Raw genomic sequence first — 24,421 nt, 5'->3', positions numbered from 1 at the left:
TATGAAAAGACAATTATATCTTTTTTATTTTCAAAATGTCGAAATAAATAACTATAATTAAGCATATTATACATATTTCATAGCCCAACTAATTAATATTATCCGAAAGTAATTTACATTTACAAAAATAGATCCAGAGTTCGGTGTAAAAAGAATTTAACTATGAAGCAGAACGGTGAGATGATTGATGAAAATATAGTACAAAAAAAGAGAGTACAGAAATATCTGAAACTACCCTGAAGTAAATGGTTTCTAAATATAGATAGATAGATAATTTTATTCATCTCTTTGATCATATTTTACAATGATATAAGTGGGTTAGTTGTTGTATTTCCGTCGGATATCTGCCACACGGACCTACAAAGTCGTAGGTCTACATGAAAAGCAAGGGGTAAGTGTTATCACCGGAACCTTAAGCATGTCATATTCACCGCTCCAGAATATTAATAATTTTATTTATATATTCTTTAATAAATACATGAAAATCAAAAGATGAATTGATAAGTACTATTCTGATCATTCCCATATTGATTTCAATTCAAGAGCCACCGGTAGACAGTTGTTTCAGCCTATTGGGCATCTTCAGTACCAGGCAGGTGCTTGTCAATTGAAGACAAAATGTGAATAACCAACAAAAGTACTTGATAAATACTGCGTAAACGCAAGGTAGACCTAAGTGGGACCACCTATTGGTGTGATACCCAAGTCAATTTGCCAAGTCTTTATGTCAGTGTTGATGGTTTGACCAATCAACCAACAACTGCGGTAGCAGAAATTTGGGAAGTTATCCTGGAATGCCATCGAAAAACGAATCTACATGTTTCTAGAAATGATAAGAAATCAAGAAAGGTTAATGCAGTCAAGCTAAAGGAAAATAATGAAATTGAATATAGCTTTCCAAATTTCTGCTACCGCAGTTGTCGGTTGATTGGTCAAACCACCAACGCTGACATAAAAATTTGGCAAGTTGACTTGGGTGTCACACCAATAGGTGGTTCCACTTATGTCTCGCTTGCGTTTACGCTGTTATTTTTATCAAATACTTTTTTTGGTTATTCTCATTTTGTCTTCAATCGAGGACCGCCTACCCGGTACTGACGATGCTCAATAGGCTGAAACAGCCGTCTACCGGTGGATCTTAAATTGAAATCGATACGGGAATGATCAGAATAGTACTTATCCGTTCATCTTTTGATTTTTATGGAATTATTTTCCAGCACCTTGACTGCCTAAACCGTTCTCGATTTTATATCATTTCTAGAAACATGTGGATTCGTTTTCCAATGGCATTCCAGGATAGCTTCCCAAATTTCTACTACCGAAGTTGTTGGTTGATTGGTGAAACCGCTAACACTGATAAAAAAAATTGGCAAGTTGACTTGTGTGTCACACCAATAGGTGGTTCAACTTATATCTCACTTGCGTTTACGCTTGTAATTTTTATTAAGTACTTTTCTTGGTTATCCACATTTTGTCTTTAATTGAGGACCGTCTACCCGGTACTGACGATGTTCAATAATAATAATATTTTATTCACCATTCACGATACATAGTGTATATATGGTAAGTCAATCAATAATCAGAATTAATACTAGGTATAAATTTAAAAATGTTAATATTTATACAAGACGTCACTGAAAAGAAAAAAAAAGAAATAAATTTATACATACATATAAACACATACACAATTAAAATATATAAAAACGTATACAGATCTAGTTCATATTTTATTTTTCAGAAATTATCGTCTAAAAATTCTTGGAAACTATAGTAGCATTTCTCTAATAGCAAGTCTTTAACTTTCTTTTGGAATATGATGTTACTTCCAGTCCGTTTGAGTGATTCTGGTAGTTTATTGTAATATATGATTGCATTGTAATCCGGAGACCTCTCATAGAATGTCGTTCTATGTTCAGGAATTTTCAATAAGTTGCCGTGTCTGGTGTTATATTCATGTTTCTCAGAATTACACGGATAATTATCTATATTCTGTTTGGCAAAGATAATACATCGAAAAATGTACACAGCAGGCACCGTAAGAATTTTATTTTCTTTAAAGATAGATCGACAACTGTCTTGATAATTCAAGTTAAAAATCAGTCTTACTAAACGATTTCGGGAAACAAACACTCTCAAGAATTCTCTTGCTCGACCCCATGCCAATATATTCAGATTAATATGTGCATATGCCATAGCATAGTAAATGCTTAACAAGCCTGCTGTATTCAAGGTTGAATTCATTTGTTTAATAGCGAAATAGGCTTCATTTAGTTTTGAACATACACTTTCAATGTGTCTACCCCATTTTATACTCTCATCTAAATGAGTGCCTAAAAATTTAGTTTCCATAGAGGGTTGGATGTCGTCAATTACAAAAAGTTCGTTGGGTAACAATTTTCGGTGAAAAAGTTTGACTATTACCGATTTGGACGTGTTTAGAATTAACTTATTTCTCTGACACCAGGAAGAAAATTGATTTACAACCATTTCCAGTTTAACTGCAAGCTGTTCGGCATCCTGATCGGATATTGTTATCGTTGTGTCGTCGGCAAACATGGTAACATGAACGTTTTCTAAATATTGTGAAAGATCATTTACATAAAGAAGAAACAACAGTGGCCCAAGAACTGAACCCTGTGGTACCCCAAGTTTCACAGCCTGACTGTGTGAAATTGAATTATTGCATCTCACTATCATGGTTCTATCTGTCATATATGATTGTATCCACTTTATTATACTGGCTGGAAGTCCTAGAGGCGCCAATTTATCTATTAAAGTTTCAATACACACTGTATCAAAGGCTTTTGACAAGTCGAAAACAATGATAAGACATATTTGTTGTTGTCAATCTCTTTATATATATAATTAAGCAAGTGACACGAGGCTGTTTCAATCGACCTGTTTTGCCTGAAACCATGCTGAGAAGTACTTACTAATTTGTTCTTTTCTAAGCGATAGATCGCTCTTGTAGACACTATTTTTTCAAACAATTTCGATAAAGAACTGAGAAGAGAAATTTGCCTGTAGTTGTCAACTACTTTTAGGTCACCTTTTTTGTGCAACAATGCTTTTTTAAATTCATCTGGAAAGAACCCTTGTATAAGTGATTGATTTATTAGGTATATAAATGGTTTTAGTATTAAGTCAATAATATTTTTTATAACTATAATCGATAATTCATCATATCCTGAAGATGTCTTATTTTTCATTCTATCAAGACAATCAACTACTTCATATTCTGTGATAGGGTAAGATGGGTATGGATAATTGATGGTGTCATTTTCTACCCTAGTACAGGGAAGATACATATTCTGACCAAAATGATTTAACATTGCGGAATCTGACGCATTAGCGAAATGCTCAGCAAAAGCAGAAGAATGATTTTTTCTTTTCCATCTTTCTTTTTTATACCTAATTCGCTATTAATAATTTTCCAGGTTTCTTTAGTTTTATTTGCGGATTTATTTATTTTCAACGAATAATGGTCTCTTTTTGCCTTTTTAACTTTTTCTTTGTGTTCTTTAACTTTTGCCTTGTATCCGTCCTTTAGAATGGAATTGGTTTCATGAGAGTGTGATAAAATCCAAAACATATTCTTCAACTCTTTACTTTCTTTAGTTATTTCATTTGTTACCCAACGTTTTGTGTTATTACCATTGTTTCTTATATGTACATGTTTACTTGGACATGATATATCATAATACCATAGTAATGTCTGAATGAAATATTGGAAAGCTTCATTAAGAAGTAGATGATATACAGGCAACCAGTCTTCAAAAGTCAGTATTGTTCTTAGTTCCTTAATATTGTCAGGTTAAAGCGTACGCCTCATAACTGAATGTCTGCTACACACTTTTTCTTTTTTGTCAATGTTTTCCGTCCTATCATATATTAAAATATGGGCAAGATGATCAGCAATATTTGGTTGAACTATATTACATTTAAAACTTGGTTTTGGGAGATTTGTCACCATGTAGTCGATAGAGGTTGCGCTGGTGTGACCGTTTCTATTGGTAAAAATTCTAGTATCTTCTTTGGCATTTTCCCATAATTGATATGAGTTCAAAATATCTATTAGCAATTTTGTGTTCATACTCGATTTTTGACAGTCTATGTTAAAGTCTCCGCAGAGAACAACAAAATCAGACCTACTAGTAGCTATATCAAGTGCCTGTGTTAACACACTGATAAAAATATTGGGATTACCATTTGGTGGTCTATATGCGGTTATAACAGAAATGGTACAGTCTTTCATTTTGTAACGTATGGCACATATTTCAATTTCACATTCTATGGACAGATTAGCGATGGCCCTAATCACACATAGGCTGAAACAGCCGTCTACCGGTGGATCTTAAATTGAAATCAATATGGGAATGATCAGAATAGTACTTATCTGTTCATCTGTTGATTTTCATGGAATTATTTTCCAGCACCTTGACTGCCTAAACCTTTCTCGATTTTATATCATTTATAGAAACATGTGGATTCGTTTTCCGATGGTATTCCAGGATAGCTTCCAAAATTTCTGCTACCGCAGTTGTCGGTTGATTGGTCAAACCACCAACACTGACATAAAAACTTGGCAAGTTGACTTGGGTGTCACACCAATAGGTGGTTTCACCTATTGACGCCCAAAAAAGTAGGTTATTTTCTACTGATAATTAGCTGCCTATAAATTTGTAATCAATTATACCTCCTTGTCTCAACATAGTTGCTTAATTAATGAACACAGAAAGGGGCAAGCAATGTTTTTAAAAGAAATTTACAAAATTGAGTCAGTGATAAGTTTGATTATATCTGAACCCTGTTTTATGGCGCGGCCAAACTCGAGAACACTGATAAATTTGCTGCCTTCTTAATGTTTAATAAAAAATACCTTTCAATGTCAACGTAGTTTGTTACTTTGAGTATACAGAGAGCTCTGTAAAGTTTAAAAAAATTGAAAATTAAATCGGTGGTTCATTTTTTAGGATAACCAACCAAATTCAAAACTCATATTCACTGTTTAAAATCGCGTTTTTTGCAAAAATGTTCAAGATTTAATGAAATCCAAATATTAAAATAGTTTTCGTGACAATTTCAGCCTCTAATGTTGCTAAGTAGAGGTGTGGCAAATTTTTGACAAAAAAAAAACTCGGTTCCTGATTGGGCCAGGACGTTCTTTTCTTAGTGTGTTATTGCCAGCTATAAGCATATTTGGATGACAAATCGATATCTTGCAAATTCACAAATTTATGAGCGAAATTCAGGCTTCGAAAATAACATACTTTTATGGCCATTTTGGTACCTAAATTCTAAAAAAACATCGATGTTCCGTTTTAAAGGTCGAGAATTTACGACTCGGCGAAGAAAATTCACTGATATAAAAACCCTAAACGTTTGGTAAAGATGAGGAGTCGAAACAGCATTAAAAATACATTTTTTAGTGAACATGTGCTTCCCAGTATTCAAAATGAAAACTATTTCAATACGTTATTTGTAATAATTTTGCAGTTAAATCTCGCTATTACTTATGGTGAAAATCTTCCACTTTTTACATAAGTCACCTGGGTTTGAAAGCAATAAGACAACTGACAGAACGCTCTATTATGTTGATTTAGATTAAGAGTTGCGTCCAGGCTAACTACTGCGCTGAATCTAGCGTAAAGGCGCTTTTAAAATTGCATTAAATTCATCTAGCGGCTTCATTTAGCGATTACCATCTACCACATATTCAGCGATGAAGCGGCTTTAACCACTGGAAGCTGTTGAATACACATATTGTATGCACTGGAATTATACCGCACTTTTTGCACCAGTTCAGCTCCCAAATAAAATTTGAAGTGAATTGTGATGTGCATGCACTTTCAAAGGATACAAGATATCTCAACCCAACCCAAAAAAAGATTCGAACTGAAATATCTATGTTCTGCATTTTAGATATTGTAATTTTAAATTTTTGTAGGTGTTCTTGATTGATGTTTGGCAACAAATTGTAGAGTGGTTATATTTCTGAGTACAATTGGTGGCTCAATAATAATTATTGAAATGAATATACTGTCGGACATCGCTAATTGTACTGGAATATTAAAACACACCCGCTCAGTTTTGCATCTACCGCAGATTATACCAAACCTAATCGAGAACACCTAAACATCGTTTACCTCCAGTTTAATCCCAACAAAAATATACATAGCCTAAAAGATCTTGTTCCACCGAGCACGATGTAAGTGCTTGAGACGGCAGGAAGTTCAAAACACCATTCAAAACAAATGAGTCAAATTTGATATGTCTAGCCCCAGATTAGTCCAGTGTCACTCATATGAACAAAGGGAAAACATGTATTGTGTGTTAAATGTTCTAATTTCCCAAGTCCTGTTTCGCAGAGTTCTAAAAAGTTCAAAATTTTGTTCATTCATTTTCAGCTCTAAGAAAACCAAGCTTATAGGCTCCAAAATCCAATAGGTTATGAATAACTGAATATTAGATGGAAAAAATTAAATTCCTATACTTTACTCTTTCCAGATGGTTGCCGTTTAGGATAATAATCCTTTTACGTTTTCACAACCCAAAAATATTCACTTCTGAACAACGCCTCGATTGCAAACAGCTATATTTCCTTTGACACACATCAAAAGAATGAAATATCCATATTCGATAGTCCACAGGAATACACATTCAAGGTGTTTCCTAGGAATTCAGTTTAGGTTCATATCTTCGTTTTCAATCTCTCGCCTTAGTAAAGGCAACCAGGTATAATCCATTTTCACAGAGCTATTTGAAATGCTCTCTCATACACCTCATTTTTACATGAGGTTCCTTGGTGACAATATTTGTTTAACTACATTTTATTGCTTGATAACCAGCTGACTTTAGAATATGATCCGCTGTCCCCAATACTCGTATCTGTCTTCTCTTTATATTTTCTCATTCATTTTTCAGATTCAAAAGACAGTGAAAAGCACTGAAATCTCCACAAAAAAGTATTTCAAAGAATATAAGCAAGTGAAGTTTTGACAACTCGTGACGATGAATATATCCCCTGCGCTGCAATAGTTACAAATCTGATACATTTGAACTTCTGGCAGAATCTTCCAGGATTGGCTCACTTCAAGGCGGTTATTTAGCCTTCGAAGCTTGATACCAAACAGTTGTTGAACTACAGTAGGGATGAACTACGATTTCTAACAGGCCTTCTCACAGGTCACAGGTCTCACAGGTATGGCAGAGCCACACTCTAACCATCTGACCTGAAAGACCACTTACCATACATTAAGAAGCTGGGTTTATTTGGTCGAGTGGAGTGGAGGGTTGAATAGTCCAACTCACTTTTGACCTATCCTAACCTATATTTGAAAGGTGTACCCACAATATGTGTTGACAATCAAAGTGCAATAAATATGATTGAAAACTTTGAAAACAGTAGCAATCAAAACATATTGACATTTGAATGAACTTCATTAGACTGTAGTTAAGAAACAAATCACTTTGAAATATATAGTACTGAAGAAAATACCACAGATATTTGTACCAAATCGGCGTTATACTAAATTTGACATTTGTTGCGAAATGTATTTTCATCATTTGATGAATTGATGAATTTAATAAATGATGGTCGGGTAAATTGAAGTTAATGGGGTGTCTAGTGCCACAAAAATGATGAAGCATGTAAGATTTGAAATTGTATACAAATTGTATGCATTTATAAGTTTAAAGACCTGGTATTGTGAGAAGTGTCATATTCGAGCAATAACCTCTACACAAATCAACGAATTTTTAAAATTTTTCATGATCAGAGCTAGGTATTACTGACAGTATTATTGAGAAAAACAGGTTTCGTTGCAGTTTATCAACTCCAGAATGAGTCTGGAGTTGATAAACCAGTTTTCTGTTTCTTTTAGCTTGCAACATTCAGCACTTCAGGGTTTAATTATTCGCTGAAAAACAATACACTGTTATCTACATGGTTTATTATAGTATTTTCTTGTCTGGCAATCATAGCTAGCAATAAATATTATAAAAAAATCAAAGGCTTAGAATGCTGTCTTGTGGCACTCCCATGGACACCTCCAGAGCACTCAACTGTACAGGCTGTCCCGTCGAGTTATCGAACTATTTTAGAGTGACACAGCAAATACCATAGCGCTCATTTTATTCCTCGAAAAATGCAGAAATATTCTGCAAGTTACATTGCCTTGATCAGGAGAGGTGTATATTCTATTTGTTTGTTAAAAAGGGCGGTTTCAACGTTTCTGCCACTAAGGAAGCCATGCTGGCTGTTACTAAACAGTTTATCAGCTTTGAAAAAATTAACCATATCATACATAAAAATTTTCAAATGGTTCTGGATCAACTTTTTTCTTTGATTGCCATTAGATGGGTGAGTTCCTGTTTCTAGAGAAGTGTGTTTATGATGTCACGCAGCAGTGCAATGTGAACAAACGTTTTTTCAATAAGTAAAACGAAACTTCCTCGTACCAGAACTCATTTTAGTTTCTTACTTGCTCATTTTGTTGACTAATTCTCCTGTTGTAGGTTCGAAAAATATACTTCTCTCTTTTGAAAGTACTGTACAAACAAAATTGAATGTTCTTGGAAGTTTTTCTTCAAATAGACTTAACGCCTTGGCATTGAAAAAGTGGTTGGTATCATTTATTACTGAGGAGAGTCTGATCATTTTTACGTTTTTTGTTGCTTGTTAGCTCGAATTTATTCCTAAATTTCTCAGTTTTTTTATAGTACTCATTTCTTTTCCTCTTTAGTAAGCTGTGATAGTATTAAATTTTCTTTATTCGGCATAAAGTAGTGGAAAATTTTAAGATGGCAATGTGTTTCTGATCACATTATCATACTCTGCTCTTTCGGCGAGAGTAATTTTATGAATACAACTCCAAATATGTTCACAAACATCAAACTTAGCCATTGAACTGGCAGTTCGATTCAAAAAATATACTTTCTAACAAAAAACATGGACTCAGTAAGTGAAAACAAGTCTACCCCACCAGAAATTTTTAATATGGTGAAGGAATTGATATTTTTCAGATATTCGCCACTTGATAATAAAATGGTATTTTATTCAAAACAAGCAGAGAGTAGTATGAATGAAACTTAATTGCTCTTAATGTGAACACTTCATCAATAATTGAGAGTAAGGGCAAATACAAAATCTTGCCTTTACTTAAATTTGATAGCAACATACTTTCCAATATACAAATTTTAGATCGGGAAAGCAATTTCTTTCAATTACAAAGGCGACGAAAAATTATTGTAAATACATAAAAAATATCACCAAAGATTAAATTGAAACGGGGATATTTTTAGAAGAGATTGGTTTTTGGGAAACAATCTTTTTGGCCTTTTCTTCTCAATCTTAAATGTGGTATATTTAAGAAACTAGTTGAATTCAAAATGAACTCTTTACAAAAATGTATATATCATGCATACAAGTTTTTTTATGATACAAACTGGAACAAAACGCCCTTTCACATGAACATTGAATTTCACGAAAGAAAAAATCTTTCCAAAACAACCACTTCCATAGAAACACTGAATTACACAAAAATCACTTATTCTCATTCAGTTTATACAATATTTTGAAATATTTCAAAAGAAAACCAGTGACCTCAAAAACAAAAAAAATGCTTTCACTATTTTTTCGTTCTAATATTTTAGCAGGGTGTTAATTTGCAAAACACTTACCTTATAGTAAACATCAGGAACATACTGCTTGTCAGTTGATTCCCTAACGTAGCCTAACTCTGGACAATCTTTTGTTGGAATCAGGCAATTATCTCTTACCAAAGCCATGCACTGATTGGAAACTTGGTAGCCCTCCATATGGACCTGATTTTTTGCATCACCTAATTTAACATTTAGAATTATAAACAAAATTAACCAAACATACAGTGACACTTACCAGTTACACAAACGGTAACAAATTTGGATCCAAATGTTCCTTTAGAGGCATATCTGCAAGAGTTGGGATACATATTTTGATAGTAGCCAGCCATTATGCATTCCTGAGCAGACAGAAAATGACTTTCGATGTTTCTTGTATGTCTGACAGTACCTTTTTGAATATCTTCAGGTAGAAGGTCAGTGAAAATCCACCCAACTCGCCTTAATCCGAGAGATTCAGCTATTTGATCCACAACCTCTTCTTTTTCGTCTGTAAGGAGACGAACAGAATCACGGGAACTTTCTTGGGGTGGTTCATAGATTGCTACAACATTAGCTCTGATACCTGGAAAAGGGAATACAATTTTGTGCACTAATGAAAACATTTCATAATTTGTTTGCTTAATCTCTTTTATCTTTATCGCTTCATCAAAAGTATTATTTATTATATCATTTGAACTTTTGATTCCGGAAAAATCAATTGAGTTAATCACCAACTATATTGGAAAAAACATTTTTGGCTCTCCATTTCTCCATTAATATATGAAGAATGAAAAGCTTCCAAAGAAATGAAGTAAAATTAAAATATATCAATGGTAACTCTATGGAAACAGGTGTAGATTTCATGAAAAAAATTTTGGATTTCAGACACAAACAGAAGAAAAAACTCATCTGAAACAATATAGTGCACCTCTCGATTTTGGATAAAAACATTTTTTATCAGTTCACTTTGAATATATATATATATATATATATAGGGTATTCCATATTCGATGGTCTATTAGATGTATCTAGAGAACAAAAAAAGATGAGAGTTTTAAATTTTGGTTACCGATGTAAATGGTTGTGATCTATCGTTTGAAAATATTTTCATCACCGCAGTGTTGCCACATCTACATGTAACAGACATCAACTTGGAAATTTCAAATGAAACACCCTATATATTATATTATTTTTGAATTTAGCATCAAAATCCAAATCACTTTTGTTGAACATGTTCTATACTTATCTCTCATCGTTTTCAAAATATTAATTATTTTGTATTTTTTTTTGGCGAAAACATGGTATTTTTAATATTTAATATCGCATTAATCAACTGATACATCGAACTCAACTTCTGGCAACATTGAGATAAGATATGGTGGTTGTTATTTCAGAATGGAACTCAAATCTTATTTTATACAGAGTGTCTGAAAAATACGTCTCAATTTGTATCTTTGATAAACGACCATAACTGATTTTTTTCAAACGCAACACTTTGTATATTATTCAATTTTTCAATTCAGCCAACCAATGTGAACAACTTTGATCAACTATGTCCTATACCTATATCTGACCGTTTATGAGATATGAACTATTTTTTTAAAAAATTGCTCCTATGCAAGCATAAAATTTCCAATAAAATCAAAAATCAAGTGAATAATACGCACATTCTTAAATTTCGAGCCTTCGAAAATTCACTCCTTCAATACAAATGGTGAAACTTTTTCTATTTCCAATCATCTACTCGAATATCAAAAGAGTTTTAAACATTAATTTTGAATTTCACAACCGAATTTTGGCAAGGATAACGGAGTGTCATGATCCAAGTCTGATTCAAAAAACAAAATAATGGATTTGACAATAACTTGTTCAAAACTAATTTATACAGTTTATTGTATGATTTTCACTATAAAGGGTTTTACAAAAAACCGCGACACCCGTTTCGCTATACAATAGATTCCTCAAGCGTAAACTGTCTAACTGTCATATTGAAGTAGTGAGTCCAGTGACTAGTGATATGGAAAATTAAATGAACATTTTATATATTTTTATGCTTATCATCATGCATCAGTATCTAGTGCTGCGGTTGATTTGGGAATATCTCGAATTTCTATATGGAGAATTTTACAAAAACATAATATGCACGATTATAAATTAATTAGGCTGCAAGCTTTGCATAAAGATGATCCACCAAAAAGAGTAGAATTTGCGAAATGGCACTAACATGGACATACGAAGATCCAAACTTTTTGAAAAAAATGATATGGACTGATGAATCACAATTTTAACGTAAGGGAATATTCAATTGTCGAAATAATCACTTCTGAGCGAAGGTGATTCCAACAAAAATTCAGTATTAATGTTTTTTGTATGCTCATGGATGATAAAATTTTTATTTGCATTTATGTTGAATTCCGAAAAATATTTTTATATTCTGAGATCGACTGTGAGTATTTTCTGGATAATTTGCCCCTGAACTTGTCTCGGAATTGTTGGTATTAGTTGAATCGAGCTCTTAGACATTGCACATGTGTTTCACAATATCTGTTGTTTTCTAGTGTAGATTTTTTTTTATTATCAATTTAATTTTGAAAAGTGTTCGTTCTTGTGTTGAAATAGTAATGTTTGTCATATACCCACAATGAAATTTCAATCATGTATTTCAATAAATCTTTCTGAACTAATGTAAAGTCATTATTCATTATTCAATATGTTCAATAATACATTTATCCCCGAATTTTGTATTTGAAATGTTATATTTGTATAGAAGAAAAAAATTATAGAAGAATTCATATCTCATAAACGGTCAGAGATAGTTATAGGACATAGTTAATAAAAGATGTTCATATTAGATGACTGAATTTGAAAATTGAATAATATACAGGGTGTTCCATTTGAAAAAAAATTAGTTAAGGTCGTTTATCGAAGATACAAATTGAGACGTATTTTTCAGACATTCTGTATAGAATAAGATTTGACTTCCATTCTGAAATAACAACCACCATATCTTATCTCGAAATTGCCAGAAGTTGAGTTCAATGTATCAGTTAATTCATGCGATATTAAATATTAAAAATACCATGTTTTCACTAAAAAAAATTACAAAATAATTAATATTTTGAAAACGTTGAGAGATAAGTATAGAACATGTTTCATTTACATCGGTGACCAAAATTTAAAACTCTCATCTTTTTTTTGTTCTCTAGATACGTCTAATAGACCATCGAATATGGAATACCCTGTATACATACATATACAAACATATATACATACATACATACACATGAATATTATTATGTGTCGAGGTTATCCTCAAAAAATTAATTTAATGTATAGTAAGTCTTTTTGACCAGAATTGTCTTCAAGTTTCTCCTAAAGGATAGTAGTGTGACACATTCTGTTGAACTTTTAGGTAACTTGTTATACATTTTCACTCCATTATATATAATTGAGTTCTTGATTTGACTACTTGTTGGGATAGGAACCTTTAATTGGCTAGCTTGTCTAGTATTATTGTGGTGAGGCGGGGAAGTAAAGGTATATTTTTTGAAGAAATTTTAATTTTTGTGGTGATCTAAGGTTTTCTTTTTTTTAATTTTTGGAAATGCTATTTCGAAAAATTCACATAATTTTTTGTAATAGATTTCGAAAGAAACTTCGTATATGAAAACTCCCTCTCATTTGAAATTAGAGCAGAGAGTGTAAAATTTTCTATAATTTGTTTTACTGAAAAGTCGACCAAACTATATGTTGATATTTTTATTTCTTGTGTTCATTTCCAAAGAACCCAGAATGGCATCATGATCAGAAAGATTGCATGAAGTAACAGTATAAACTATGTCGAGCTCATTGAAAGTGGTGCACAAGTAATCTATCAGAGTGGAAGAATAGCAGGATAATCGAGTAGGTGATTCAACATGCATTAACAAGTTAAACGAATTTGTTGATATTGAAGTTCATCAGGGGTTGGTCTTGTGACCTTCATCTTTCTTCTTCATAATTATTAATGGCCCCAAACTCCAATTGAAACTGAATGCAACATGTGAAAGATTTGCTACTTGGTGTAGAAGCGATCAACACATAGTGAACGCTAACAAAACAGCTTTTTTGAATGAAGGTGATTGACAATGTTTCATGATGAATTTCACTAGTTCGGACTTCCATTGTCTACTATATAAAATGATTTGAAATCCCTGAAACAACTAAAAAAGAAGAAATAAAAATGAATAGCTGAAAATAAGAATTATATTAACCAGAATAAACCTGAAATGAAATAATAGTGAAATAAAATACAAGTAAAAATAGAACAATTGAATGAATAAAAATAAAGAAAAGAAAAAGAAAGAAAATTTAAAAAAAAATTATTTATTCAATTGTTCTATTTTTACTTGTATTTTATTTCACTATTATTTCATTTCAGGTTTATTCTGGTTAATATAATTCTTATTTTCAGCTATTCATTTTTAATTCTTCTTTTTTAGTTGTTTCAGGAATTTCAAATCATTTTATATAGTAGACAATGGAAGTCCAAACTAGTGAAATTCAGCTTTTTTGAAGTTTTTTTTTTGAAGTGTGTAGGGAAATCCTTCTGAAATAAAATTTCTGAAAAGCTCGACTGTAACAAGTGAACTAATCTTGTGCATATGCTATAATAGTATGGGGATCTTTAAAGCACTCAGCAAAAATATTTACTGAGAATAATAGCGGAAATAAATTTCAAGGAACATTGCCTACAATTATTAAGGCAATCTGGAATTTTAAAACTTCCTTTCTGTTTTATATATGAATGCTTAATTACATATTGCTATATTAAATGGAAAACTAATTACTACTAACCCAAGGGAACATCTGCATGTATTTCATAGCTGCCATAAAGAAAACCAATTCTCTGATGACCAGTAACTCGCCAATAGTTGAGAAATCTTTCAACTAAGTTCGTATTTTCAAAGGCAACATTATCCACATGTCGATAAGCCTAAAATAAATAAAACAAATTATAAGCGAACTCCTGAAACCATATGATTGTTAAAAAAATTATTGAAAAGTGTCTGTGTTCGGTCAAACTTACATAGTCATTATGCGATGTCTGCTCAAAAAATAAGGTGAATATGTTAAAATTTTGTGGGCTGAGGATGTCAGCATATCGGTTGGTTCACGTCATGCAATTTTTTCGGAAATTTTGAGCATGAAGCATGTTGTAGCGAAGTTCGTTCCAAAATTGCCGAATTTTGACCAAAAATGCCGTCGCATGAGCATCGCTCAGAAATTGTTGAATGACGTCAACGGCGATTTATATTTGCTCAAAATGGTCATAACTCGAGTGATGGGTATATGGGACCAAAAAAAGCACACTAAGTTCGATCAAATATAAAGGTTTTGCTCACTGTTTTCTTTGATTACCTTGGCATAGTGCATCAAGAGTTTTTGCCACATAGTTGTACAGTCAATAAGGTATTATCTTGATTTAAGATAAGATATCAACTGGCCGTGTTAGGAATTACACGTAAAAAAGGTAAGACCTCGTTAGTCCTTAGCTCGCACAAGTTTCGGCTTCTGAGAGTTATCGTTCGTAGGGGTGCGATATCTGGTTTACGAAAAAACATATTTCAAACATATTTTTAAATATCTTGAAGTTATGCGCCGCTTGCGAGAAACAATACAAAGAAAACGTCCGGTATTGTGGAGAAAGAATTCATGGCTTTTACATGACGATAATGCACCTGCTCACTTGTCATTGCTTGTTTGTAATTACTCGGCCAAAAACACGACCATAATCATGCCTCAGCCACCGTATTTACCAAATTTGGCCTCCCGCGATTTTTTCCTCTTCCCATGATTGAAAAGACCCATGAAAGGACGATGTTTTCCGACGATTGAGGAGATAAAAACCGAATCGCTGAGAGAGCTGAGACCTTATTTTTTCAACAGACCTCGTATTGTTCATTCTAGGCAGTATCATAAAAGTAAATTCACTTGTGCAAACGCAATTATGAAATTTATTTACTACTAGTGTTCTGGGTTCTCTGTATCCCATTTACAAAAATGTATTTATTCTCACCTCATATCAAGAAACATATGAAAGATAATTCACTAATTAGTTAACATTGCCAATCTTAAGACCCTTCAACAGATTGTTTTTAATAAATTACAAAGATACTGCTCGAACCAAATTTGTAATTTTCAAATATGTATCTCTAATAGAAGGTCGATTTACGTGTTTCTCTGCAAATAAACCTCGTGAAAAAATGTTATGGTGTTGATTAACTCTGAATAAAACTCCATCAATTTCAAATGAAAAGCTATTAGGAAATCTAATTTCAATGTAACCATAAAGTGCTGCCATCATCTGGGTAGCTGTCCGTTAGCATATTAGCTTTTTGTTACTAGAGAGTTAGTGTGAGACTTTGAAAAACTTCATTGTGATTATTTTGAACTTGATTGTGACAGTTGGATCTATAAAATATTTTGATATAGTCAGAAAATCATATCGGGGTACACATTTGAATTTTTCATATGAATTTGTTACTACAACATTTAATATAGAAAGTCCAGAGTAACACAGAAAACTTGCTAGAGTAATTTTTCTATGTAATGTGAATGCTTTCGATGTTTTATCTCTTGTGTTCCTCATTTTAGAACTAGAAATACAAAAACTTTTTATTGCCAACTGGCCAGAACCAATTTGTACCTCAAGTCACATATCTTCAGCATTTCCAAGAATTTTAAATTTATGTGATATCAATTTTGATTCTCTCAAATTTTTTGTTAAAACTACGTCTTAAAATTTTTATAATTGGTATAATTTGTATTATGTGGATATATAATAATAGTATATTATGCAACGATCATGTAATGATGGTTATTAAGACACGAGCATTAACCGGGATACGAAACGAGCCGAAGGCGAGTTTTGTATGGTATATGCGAGTGTATTAATAACCATTACATGAGAGTTGCATACGCTATTTTTTCTAAACCCGATAAATAATGAAAAACTATAAATATTATATTTGTATTGAACACATTTACAGTAATTAACTCATATTTTTTTTAAAAAACACAAACTTAATGGTATTATCATGGATATATGAAAACTATAAAGATTCTAATTATATTTATATTGAATATAACAACTGTAATTAATCTGATCTTTTAAAAATATTGGAGTCGATGGTAGTCCTTCTATATTGCTGTTTTCAGACATTTTGATAATATAGGTAGGTAATATGAAAACTGATTTTGACAAATAAAGCAATTAGTTACTTAGGTTAGAATCTAGGACAAACAAAGGAACAGGATTCTTGATTGAAAAATTATGGGTTTCTATTGGTTGATAATCTGTATCGTTATGAAAAATCTGTATCATAATGGATATCATTATGAAACGGATTATGGTCATATAAGTGTATTGTTAGAATACGGGTGTAGAAAAATGTATATCTTTCATCTTTATTCCTCTTATTATTTCCATTTTGTTCTTCATTTCCAAAATTGTCACTTTGTAGTTATAAGCACCTACTTATTTTTTTATCATACTTAGTCGACCCTCTAAATGGTTTTTTATCTGTTGGTTAATAAATGCTACCCTACTTATCCCTAGCTCGTCAAGAGGCACTACTTCACTGATGATTTATTCCTGACATAAGCCCCTTTTTGTCCTTATTTTCTAATAGCTTAGTGTAATATCAAGTCTAAATCTGACTCTGGGTTGGGAAACAAGATTTTACTAATTTTGGCGATGTTTTTTAAATTCCAGGAATTTTATTGCTGAATTTCAAGTGTAATGATAATATTTTTGATATTCTATTTTTCATTAGTCACATTCTTATAGCACTTTTTCAAAAATAAGGTTAGGTAATAGGCACATAATTAACCATTCACAATATTACCACACACAGGAAATAATATTTGTAACAACATGCAAAGGGCTAAAACTTGTAGAAATATCAACTTTTCCATGTCTCCTGGAGACACAGAAACCCTTTTTTGGTTTTCTATACTTCTTGATTTTCATATGTACAGTACATGATGTATAAAACACAAAACGTATCAAAACATTAAGTGATCTGTATAGGTCTCACATATATAGATCAAACTGGCTTACCTGCATATTTAATGTAATAGCATTCGGTTGACACTTTGAACAAATTCCCTTTGGCCATGGTGGATGATCTTTGCAACCGTTTCTAATACGACATGAAATATCTTCAAGTGCTAAGAACTTGCCACGATCAACACCAGATGTCATTTTACGCAGGAAAGCATGAAAAGAAAGGTGTTTTATATTTTGTTCCCTTAAGTATGTTTCATCGTAAGGTTCCAGAGGTGAGCAATGAACACAGCGCGAGTTAGCATTGTGACGGCACCTGAAAAAATGTATATAGTTGTTTCTTTGCATACGTTGATTTTAAAAGAAATTAAACAAATATCTGATGACATACAAAAGGGTACTTTTTCACTGTTGTTTCTGTTCAAATCAAATATCATTTTACTGTTCAAAATAGTTCATTGTGTTAACTGGTTTTATTGTTTGTATTTAATTTTTCATATTGTTTCATTTTATAAATACCAGTGGTACCTTGGGATCAATAAATATTATTGTTATTACTAACAGCAGATTCAAACTTGTATAGAGAGTAAATGATGAGTGCAATGGAAATAGCCTCAAAATTAGTCTAGATTTATTAATCATGAAATAAGTAAGCTTTCCATGAACTGGTACCATCATAATAACTGTATGACTGGAACATGTTAACAGTTTATATAAAGTATATAAATAACTACATTAATACAGTAAACAAATACAAAATAGTCCACTGAGTTAAAACTTGAATAAACTATTTATGAGTGATGGAATTGGACGATACTTGATGAAAATCCATAACTTATTCAAGTAACACTTTATTGTTAGATTTTCAGTAGAAAGTTTACAAAATCGCAATATACAATCGCAACCCGAATCCGATTCGGGTTATTATTGTGTGAAGCACAAAATGTTAATGTCCATTCAATGAGTTGGTAATTTTTTTATGTTTAAAAGTTTCAATTAATTATTAGTCATTACCTAGGTAGAAGGTCACATGACTGAAATTGTTATTATATAAAACACAAATAAGGTAGAATCCAGTTAGTATGAAAACGCTTGTGCAAGATATTGTACAGCGAAACACACGTTGCAGGTTTGTGAAATGTCAAGTAAGAATCTCACAATAAAGTGTTACTTCAAATTCATATGTGTATCTAGTTTCATGAAAAATCTAAATTTTAACGAATTTGAAAATTATTTTCAAACTACACATAGTAAAACCATTTTGAATGAAGAGGAAGAACCTGTTGGTGGACAAGCACATTACTAAAGTCTTACTGGTCTTAGTACTAAAAGTTGAAATTTAGGAACAAGGTCACAAGGTAATGAAAAGTATGAAGGCTTCTATGTAAACATACAGATTGAAATTTGTTTCTTGTGACTAAAATCAAGACAGAGACAAGGACTACGATGTTTGAAGCAGCTCAAAGAAACTGAGGCGATTAATTCCATCATAACAAACAGGTAATTTTTGACCTTTTGATGAGAACCGTGTTTGATTCTCTCTTTTCAAATCAACACTCTTGAGAAAATTAATATACTGAATACAGAATATTTAATTGTTTCTCCTGTTTGTCAGGTCCCTCATTCAAACATCTCAACTTCTTACAATTTTTCATCTCTTTTCCTTTGGATTTTTCCATCTAATTTCATGAGTTGTAAGTCTACAATGTCCTCTTTGATGCTTGTACTGGACCTACTAGTACTAGTGCTAGGTCTAGCATTCGATGAAACAGAACTTGTAGAAGGTAGTGGATCATCTATAGGTTCTCCGGAAGGAGTATTATTAGACTAAAAAATAAAATTATTACTAACATATCATTTTCAGTAAATAAACTAATGACTTACAAATAATACAGCACCATTGACAGGTACTAGATATATCATATCTCCATGTCGAAGTCCAAGAGTTCCTAAAGTTTTTGTTTTGCTGCTACATATCTCATTTTGCTTATTTTTTTCTCTGTACAGTGCAAATGCAAAGCTGTTTAAATCAAAAGCATTATGAATGGTTTCAAATAATTGACAAGTGGATGTTGAAGGAGTCAACTCAATTCTCTTAGTACCTTCTGCGGACTGTACTCTCAATAGCTGAAACATATATGAATTTTATTCGTCAAAGCAACAAAGATATTTTCAATATTGAGGTTATGTTTGATATAATTTTATAGTGATTCATCAAAAGTACAATAATAAATTGAATATATCTACACACATTCAAATAGAGACTAAAGATCCTTACCAATGATTTTTCTTTGGACATTGTGAATTACTCCCCATGTATATTTTTACAGCTTCGTCAGTCTAGAACTTGAATCTAATTGTCAAAACCTTGCAATTGATAATTAAACGATAACAATTTGGCAGCGCTGCAGAAATAAGTCCGTATCATAAGGGTTTCATCACATGTAACAATAATTTTTCTTTCTCTCTTTTTATATATAGCGTTTTCCGTTGGTAATGGTAAATTCTAGTGGCACCCAGATGTGAATTCGAGTGATAAATCACTCGATAAATGAATGAATCATGTGAATTCGAGTGATAAATCACTCGAATTCACATCATTCGATTCTCGAGTGATGAATCACTCGAATACACATCATTTGATTTCAAAATTATTTCGGTTATATCCATCTCTAGTATGTACAACCATTTTTATGGAGCCTTTGTATTTTTCTATGTTGACTACCTTGTACATTTATCATTAGTGTCACTTGTCATATGTGATTTATGTTTGTATTTTCTCAAGGTTCCTATATAGGGGTGTTTACGAAATAGAATAACGATGATATTGGAACCTTTGGTGTGAAAGTTGAATAACTTTTTTCGAGATCAATTGCCCTAACACCAAACTGATATTTTTGCACTCGACGCGCGTTTCTCCAACAAAGTTAGCATCCTCAGGAGATCAATTTTCTTCTCCTGAGGATTCTAACTTTGTTGGCGAAACGCGCGTCGAGTGCAAAAATATCAGTTTGGTGTTAGGGCAATTGATCTCGAAAAAAGTTATTACGAAATAGAGCCAACTTTTGACAAAAGGGTACCTGTGGGAAGAGGATATCAACCAATAAAACGCGCAAACGTTACAAACCTTTTGAACCAATACCAATAGATAAATACATTTGATTAATTGGTGGACTCATTCATGACTCGTCCATTTGTGAATGAATATAAATATAAAAATAATTCATATCATATATACTATTTTCTTTATTGATGAATATGATTCGTGCCTTTACTGAGTTAATTGTTTGTTTCGCAGTGTTTCGTTAAGCTATTCGAATAATTAAAATAATGTCACAGATTCACTAAGGATGTTTTAGTGTAGCAGAGACTACTGAGGACTTCCTGGTGATTGGATCCCAATCATAAAATTTCAAGGAACAGCTTCTATATATATGAGGCACTACAGAAGGCTTTTGATTGATGGCTTGTAAACTTTCGTCACGTCTATTGATAAATTATTAGTATATTGAGGTATTCTGGAAAAAAAATTACTACATGTAATACTTCCTAATGCTGAAATGTGATCAGAATTTTCTGAAACTAGTATATGCTCTCATAATTCATGATCTCTAGAAGTCATCATGTCTGAACCAGAGATTTTCTATATTTATGAATTTTTCTCATAGATATAAATTTAAGGCTTGCACATCAACCCCAGATTAACTCTCAAGAACCCCTCTTCTCTAATTTCAGCAATTCCTAAGAGACAAGCAAATTTTCCAATTTGTGCGCACTATCTTGTGTGTAATTGTTTTTCACTACAGGCTTTAGTGCCTCTAGCAATTGAAACATTCGTTTAAAAAAACCGCATATATATATATGAACTAGCAACTATGCCTCAAAAGGATGGATTCATGCACTCAGTCTCATCGTAATTACTTTGTTGATGATATTGTTGATGACTAACCAATTATTGAATTGGAACCCACAACAAATCCTAATGTAATTATTCAACACAAAATGTCTACAAATTAGTGAACGTACAAATACCTCTTCATCATCATAACCACAAATGAAATAATTTGTTTCAACATGATAAATATGAAGAAAAAAAACGATTATATTTGAAAATAAACCATCCGTTTTGAATAGCTCTATCGCCGGTACACAAATAGTCTCGGAAAGGCTAAGGATGCCATTCGGAATAAATGGTTCTGTAGAATCAAACTTTGTATTTACATTCCATATCATTTCAAATTTAACGCTCTATTTTTCTCCAATGACGTCACAAACGTGGCGGCATACATTTTCACATTTCGTAAACTCCTCTATAAACGAACTTTGGTTCTTGAGTTGTTTTTGCTGTTTGAAAGTATTTTTATTTATTTTTCTTTAAGTTTTCCTAAACACACATGACTCAGTTTTCAAACAACATTACCCTAATATAAAGCTGCAAAAACTGTTTGGAATAACAAATAAAACGTTATTAATTCCTTCATTTACAATGTCTCAGTCGAAAAAATTGAAGTATCAGAAATGTTTTCATGATTATAGTTAATCAGGAAGTCGAAAGAAGATTATTCTCCGAAAGATTCTCAAATGTTATGGTCAACTTTTCTTATGTGTAGTTGCATTCTTGTATCTGACCAACGTCGTCATTCGTATTCGGATTTTGAGAATTCCTTGACGCATTTTTCGAATATATCAGTGAGACTACCTGAAAATCGTTAAAAATTACATATGTCAATCTTTTGCAAGTTGTTTTATTTGTCGACTTCTTTATATATATCTGAATTACACCCAATTCTTGAATGTATTCGGACATATCACTGAAACTTTCATTTAATGTTGATCTACTTGTTCCGAAAGCTGAAGCTGGGTTAAACTTATCGCTACAACTCTTTCCGATAAACTACAGCCTTCTTCTTCACGTATCATACTGTAATAATGTATAATTCATTCACTACCGCTATTCAAAAGTAAACTCAAAACTGAATTGCTTAGTCAACAGTGAGCCAAGCATAAACATTTAAATTTTATTTTCCTATTGTCCTGAAATTGTCATTCATTTTTTGTAATGTTTCTTTTTTTCAAACGTGGTTGAGTGTAAGAATAGGGTTCTGCTAAACTCCGCCACGTAAAATAAATACCATTCATTATTATTATTATTATTAATTCTTCGAAAAAAGTATTCAAACTCGCACAGCAGAACGTATAGTTCCCAAGCATCCGCGCTTTCTATTTAATTATTATATTGCCTTTCCAAGTCGGTCCATTTAACGAATATCTTATCTGAATATGAAGTTTTCTGCAATTTTTCTCTGTAAAAACGCCCACTTATTGACCTGACATGTCTTCCCGCGAACATATAGTTGGTATCTAGTTGATTTTGATAAATTACTCGTTCATACACATTTCCAATGACGTTTTGTCTGTGCTGTAATTATTGATCCTGTATTTTATCATTGAATTTTGCTCTAGTAAAATTCGGTTGCTTGATCGGAATGTTAATTTTTCTGAAGAAATCTCGTATTAGCGAAAATATTAAATGATTGTTGAAAGCAATATTTTCGTGAACATTATGTATCCTCTCCATTACCTCTCTTTTTCCATTCCTCTCAAAAATTATACATTCTTCCAGAAGTCGTCGAGTACCTATATAGGAAATTCAAAATGAGTAATACTTCCTTTAGCGTCGATGTTGTGAACTATAGACAAATATATTGTTCAACAAGTTAGTAAATAATAAGTAGGTATTTTTGTCGCTGTTATATTATTAATTCTTCAAGTGACTAGGTGAAGATTTGTCCATTATCTTTTTTCTCGGTTTTGATGAATATGGGCGAGAATCAAGTTCAAACCATCAGTGTTACTCAATGTAGGTTGTGGGCAGAAAGATTACGATGCAATGACATCAATTTACAAATTTTTCACGACAAAATCAAGTGAAATATGAACTGGAAACTATTTTGGGATTGAAGGAGTATGTTTGATGAACGAACATCCTATACAAATATGTTGCCACTTCCTAAAATAGTTGTATTCGAAAACTACCTATTTTGCACGGACGATAATCAAATATGAAGGTCTATTTTTTCAATAAAATATATGCATGAGATCTTTTTGATTAAAAAAAAACGCTATAAACGGCAAATACGGAGTAGTTCTACTTGTTTTCAAATAATACATATACGCCTTGACGGCTTTGGAATTTTTAAACGAATATCAACTGAAAATTCCTTTAGATGAATTTCTGTGGAACTCACAAAAACAATTTTTCAGTGATGCAATCGCAATGAAACAGAAATCAAAATATGAAACTATTGGTATTGATCCCGGAAATATACCAAAGAGATTAAATTAATGAGGCGGAAAAAAATTCTCAGTGTGCGAATACTTAACCATCCTACTCACAAATCATTATATAATTACAATATTTCATATATACCATAATATGCTTACATGCGAGTTTAATGAAAGCATAATTGCCCCGTATCAATTATTTCCACCACCCCTGCTGATATAGAAACAAAACTTTGTTCGAAAACTTCGAATTTCTAAAAATAAAAGTTGCTAAAATTGTGCAGGTATATGATCAAATAGACTGTGATTTCCTTGAAATAGTTTTCGAGTGTCAACGTTTACATTACACCTATTCATAATAAACGTTTCCTTATGAAATTCACATTCTAAGTCGGAATTTGCACGATCATGGCTTAAATCCAAGTGGAATGAAACTGCATAATT

At 32.2% G+C, this 24,421-nt stretch overlaps 1 protein-coding gene across 1 annotated transcript in view; it reads right to left on the bottom strand.

Moving 5' to 3' along the window:
* Nucleotides 1-20,130, bottom strand: part of Npl4 (Nuclear protein localization 4) — a 44,569-nt gene extending 24,439 nt beyond the window's left edge. The window contains exons 1-7 of the mRNA XM_074180094.1: nucleotides 19,971-20,130; nucleotides 19,577-19,819; nucleotides 19,338-19,519; nucleotides 17,747-18,008; nucleotides 14,479-14,617; nucleotides 9,899-10,225; nucleotides 9,682-9,842 (exon numbers count right to left, since the gene is read on the bottom strand). Of these exons, the coding sequence (XP_074036195.1) occupies nucleotides 9,682-9,842; nucleotides 9,899-10,225; nucleotides 14,479-14,617; nucleotides 17,747-18,008; nucleotides 19,338-19,519; nucleotides 19,577-19,819; nucleotides 19,971-19,991 (1,335 nt within the window). The 5' untranslated portion in view covers nucleotides 19,992-20,130. The remainder of the gene's footprint in view (nucleotides 1-9,681; nucleotides 9,843-9,898; nucleotides 10,226-14,478; nucleotides 14,618-17,746; nucleotides 18,009-19,337; nucleotides 19,520-19,576; nucleotides 19,820-19,970) is intronic.
* Nucleotides 20,131-24,421: the final 4,291 nt, after the last annotated feature.

This window comes from Leptinotarsa decemlineata, unplaced genomic scaffold (assembly GCF_025532065.1).
Source record: "Leptinotarsa decemlineata unplaced genomic scaffold, Ldec_3_MD MMD2_tig00026282_RagTag_RagTag, whole genome shotgun sequence".
NCBI classification, from domain to species: domain Eukaryota; kingdom Metazoa; phylum Arthropoda; class Insecta; order Coleoptera; family Chrysomelidae; genus Leptinotarsa; species Leptinotarsa decemlineata.
This window is presented reverse-complemented; position numbering and strand designations above follow the sequence as displayed.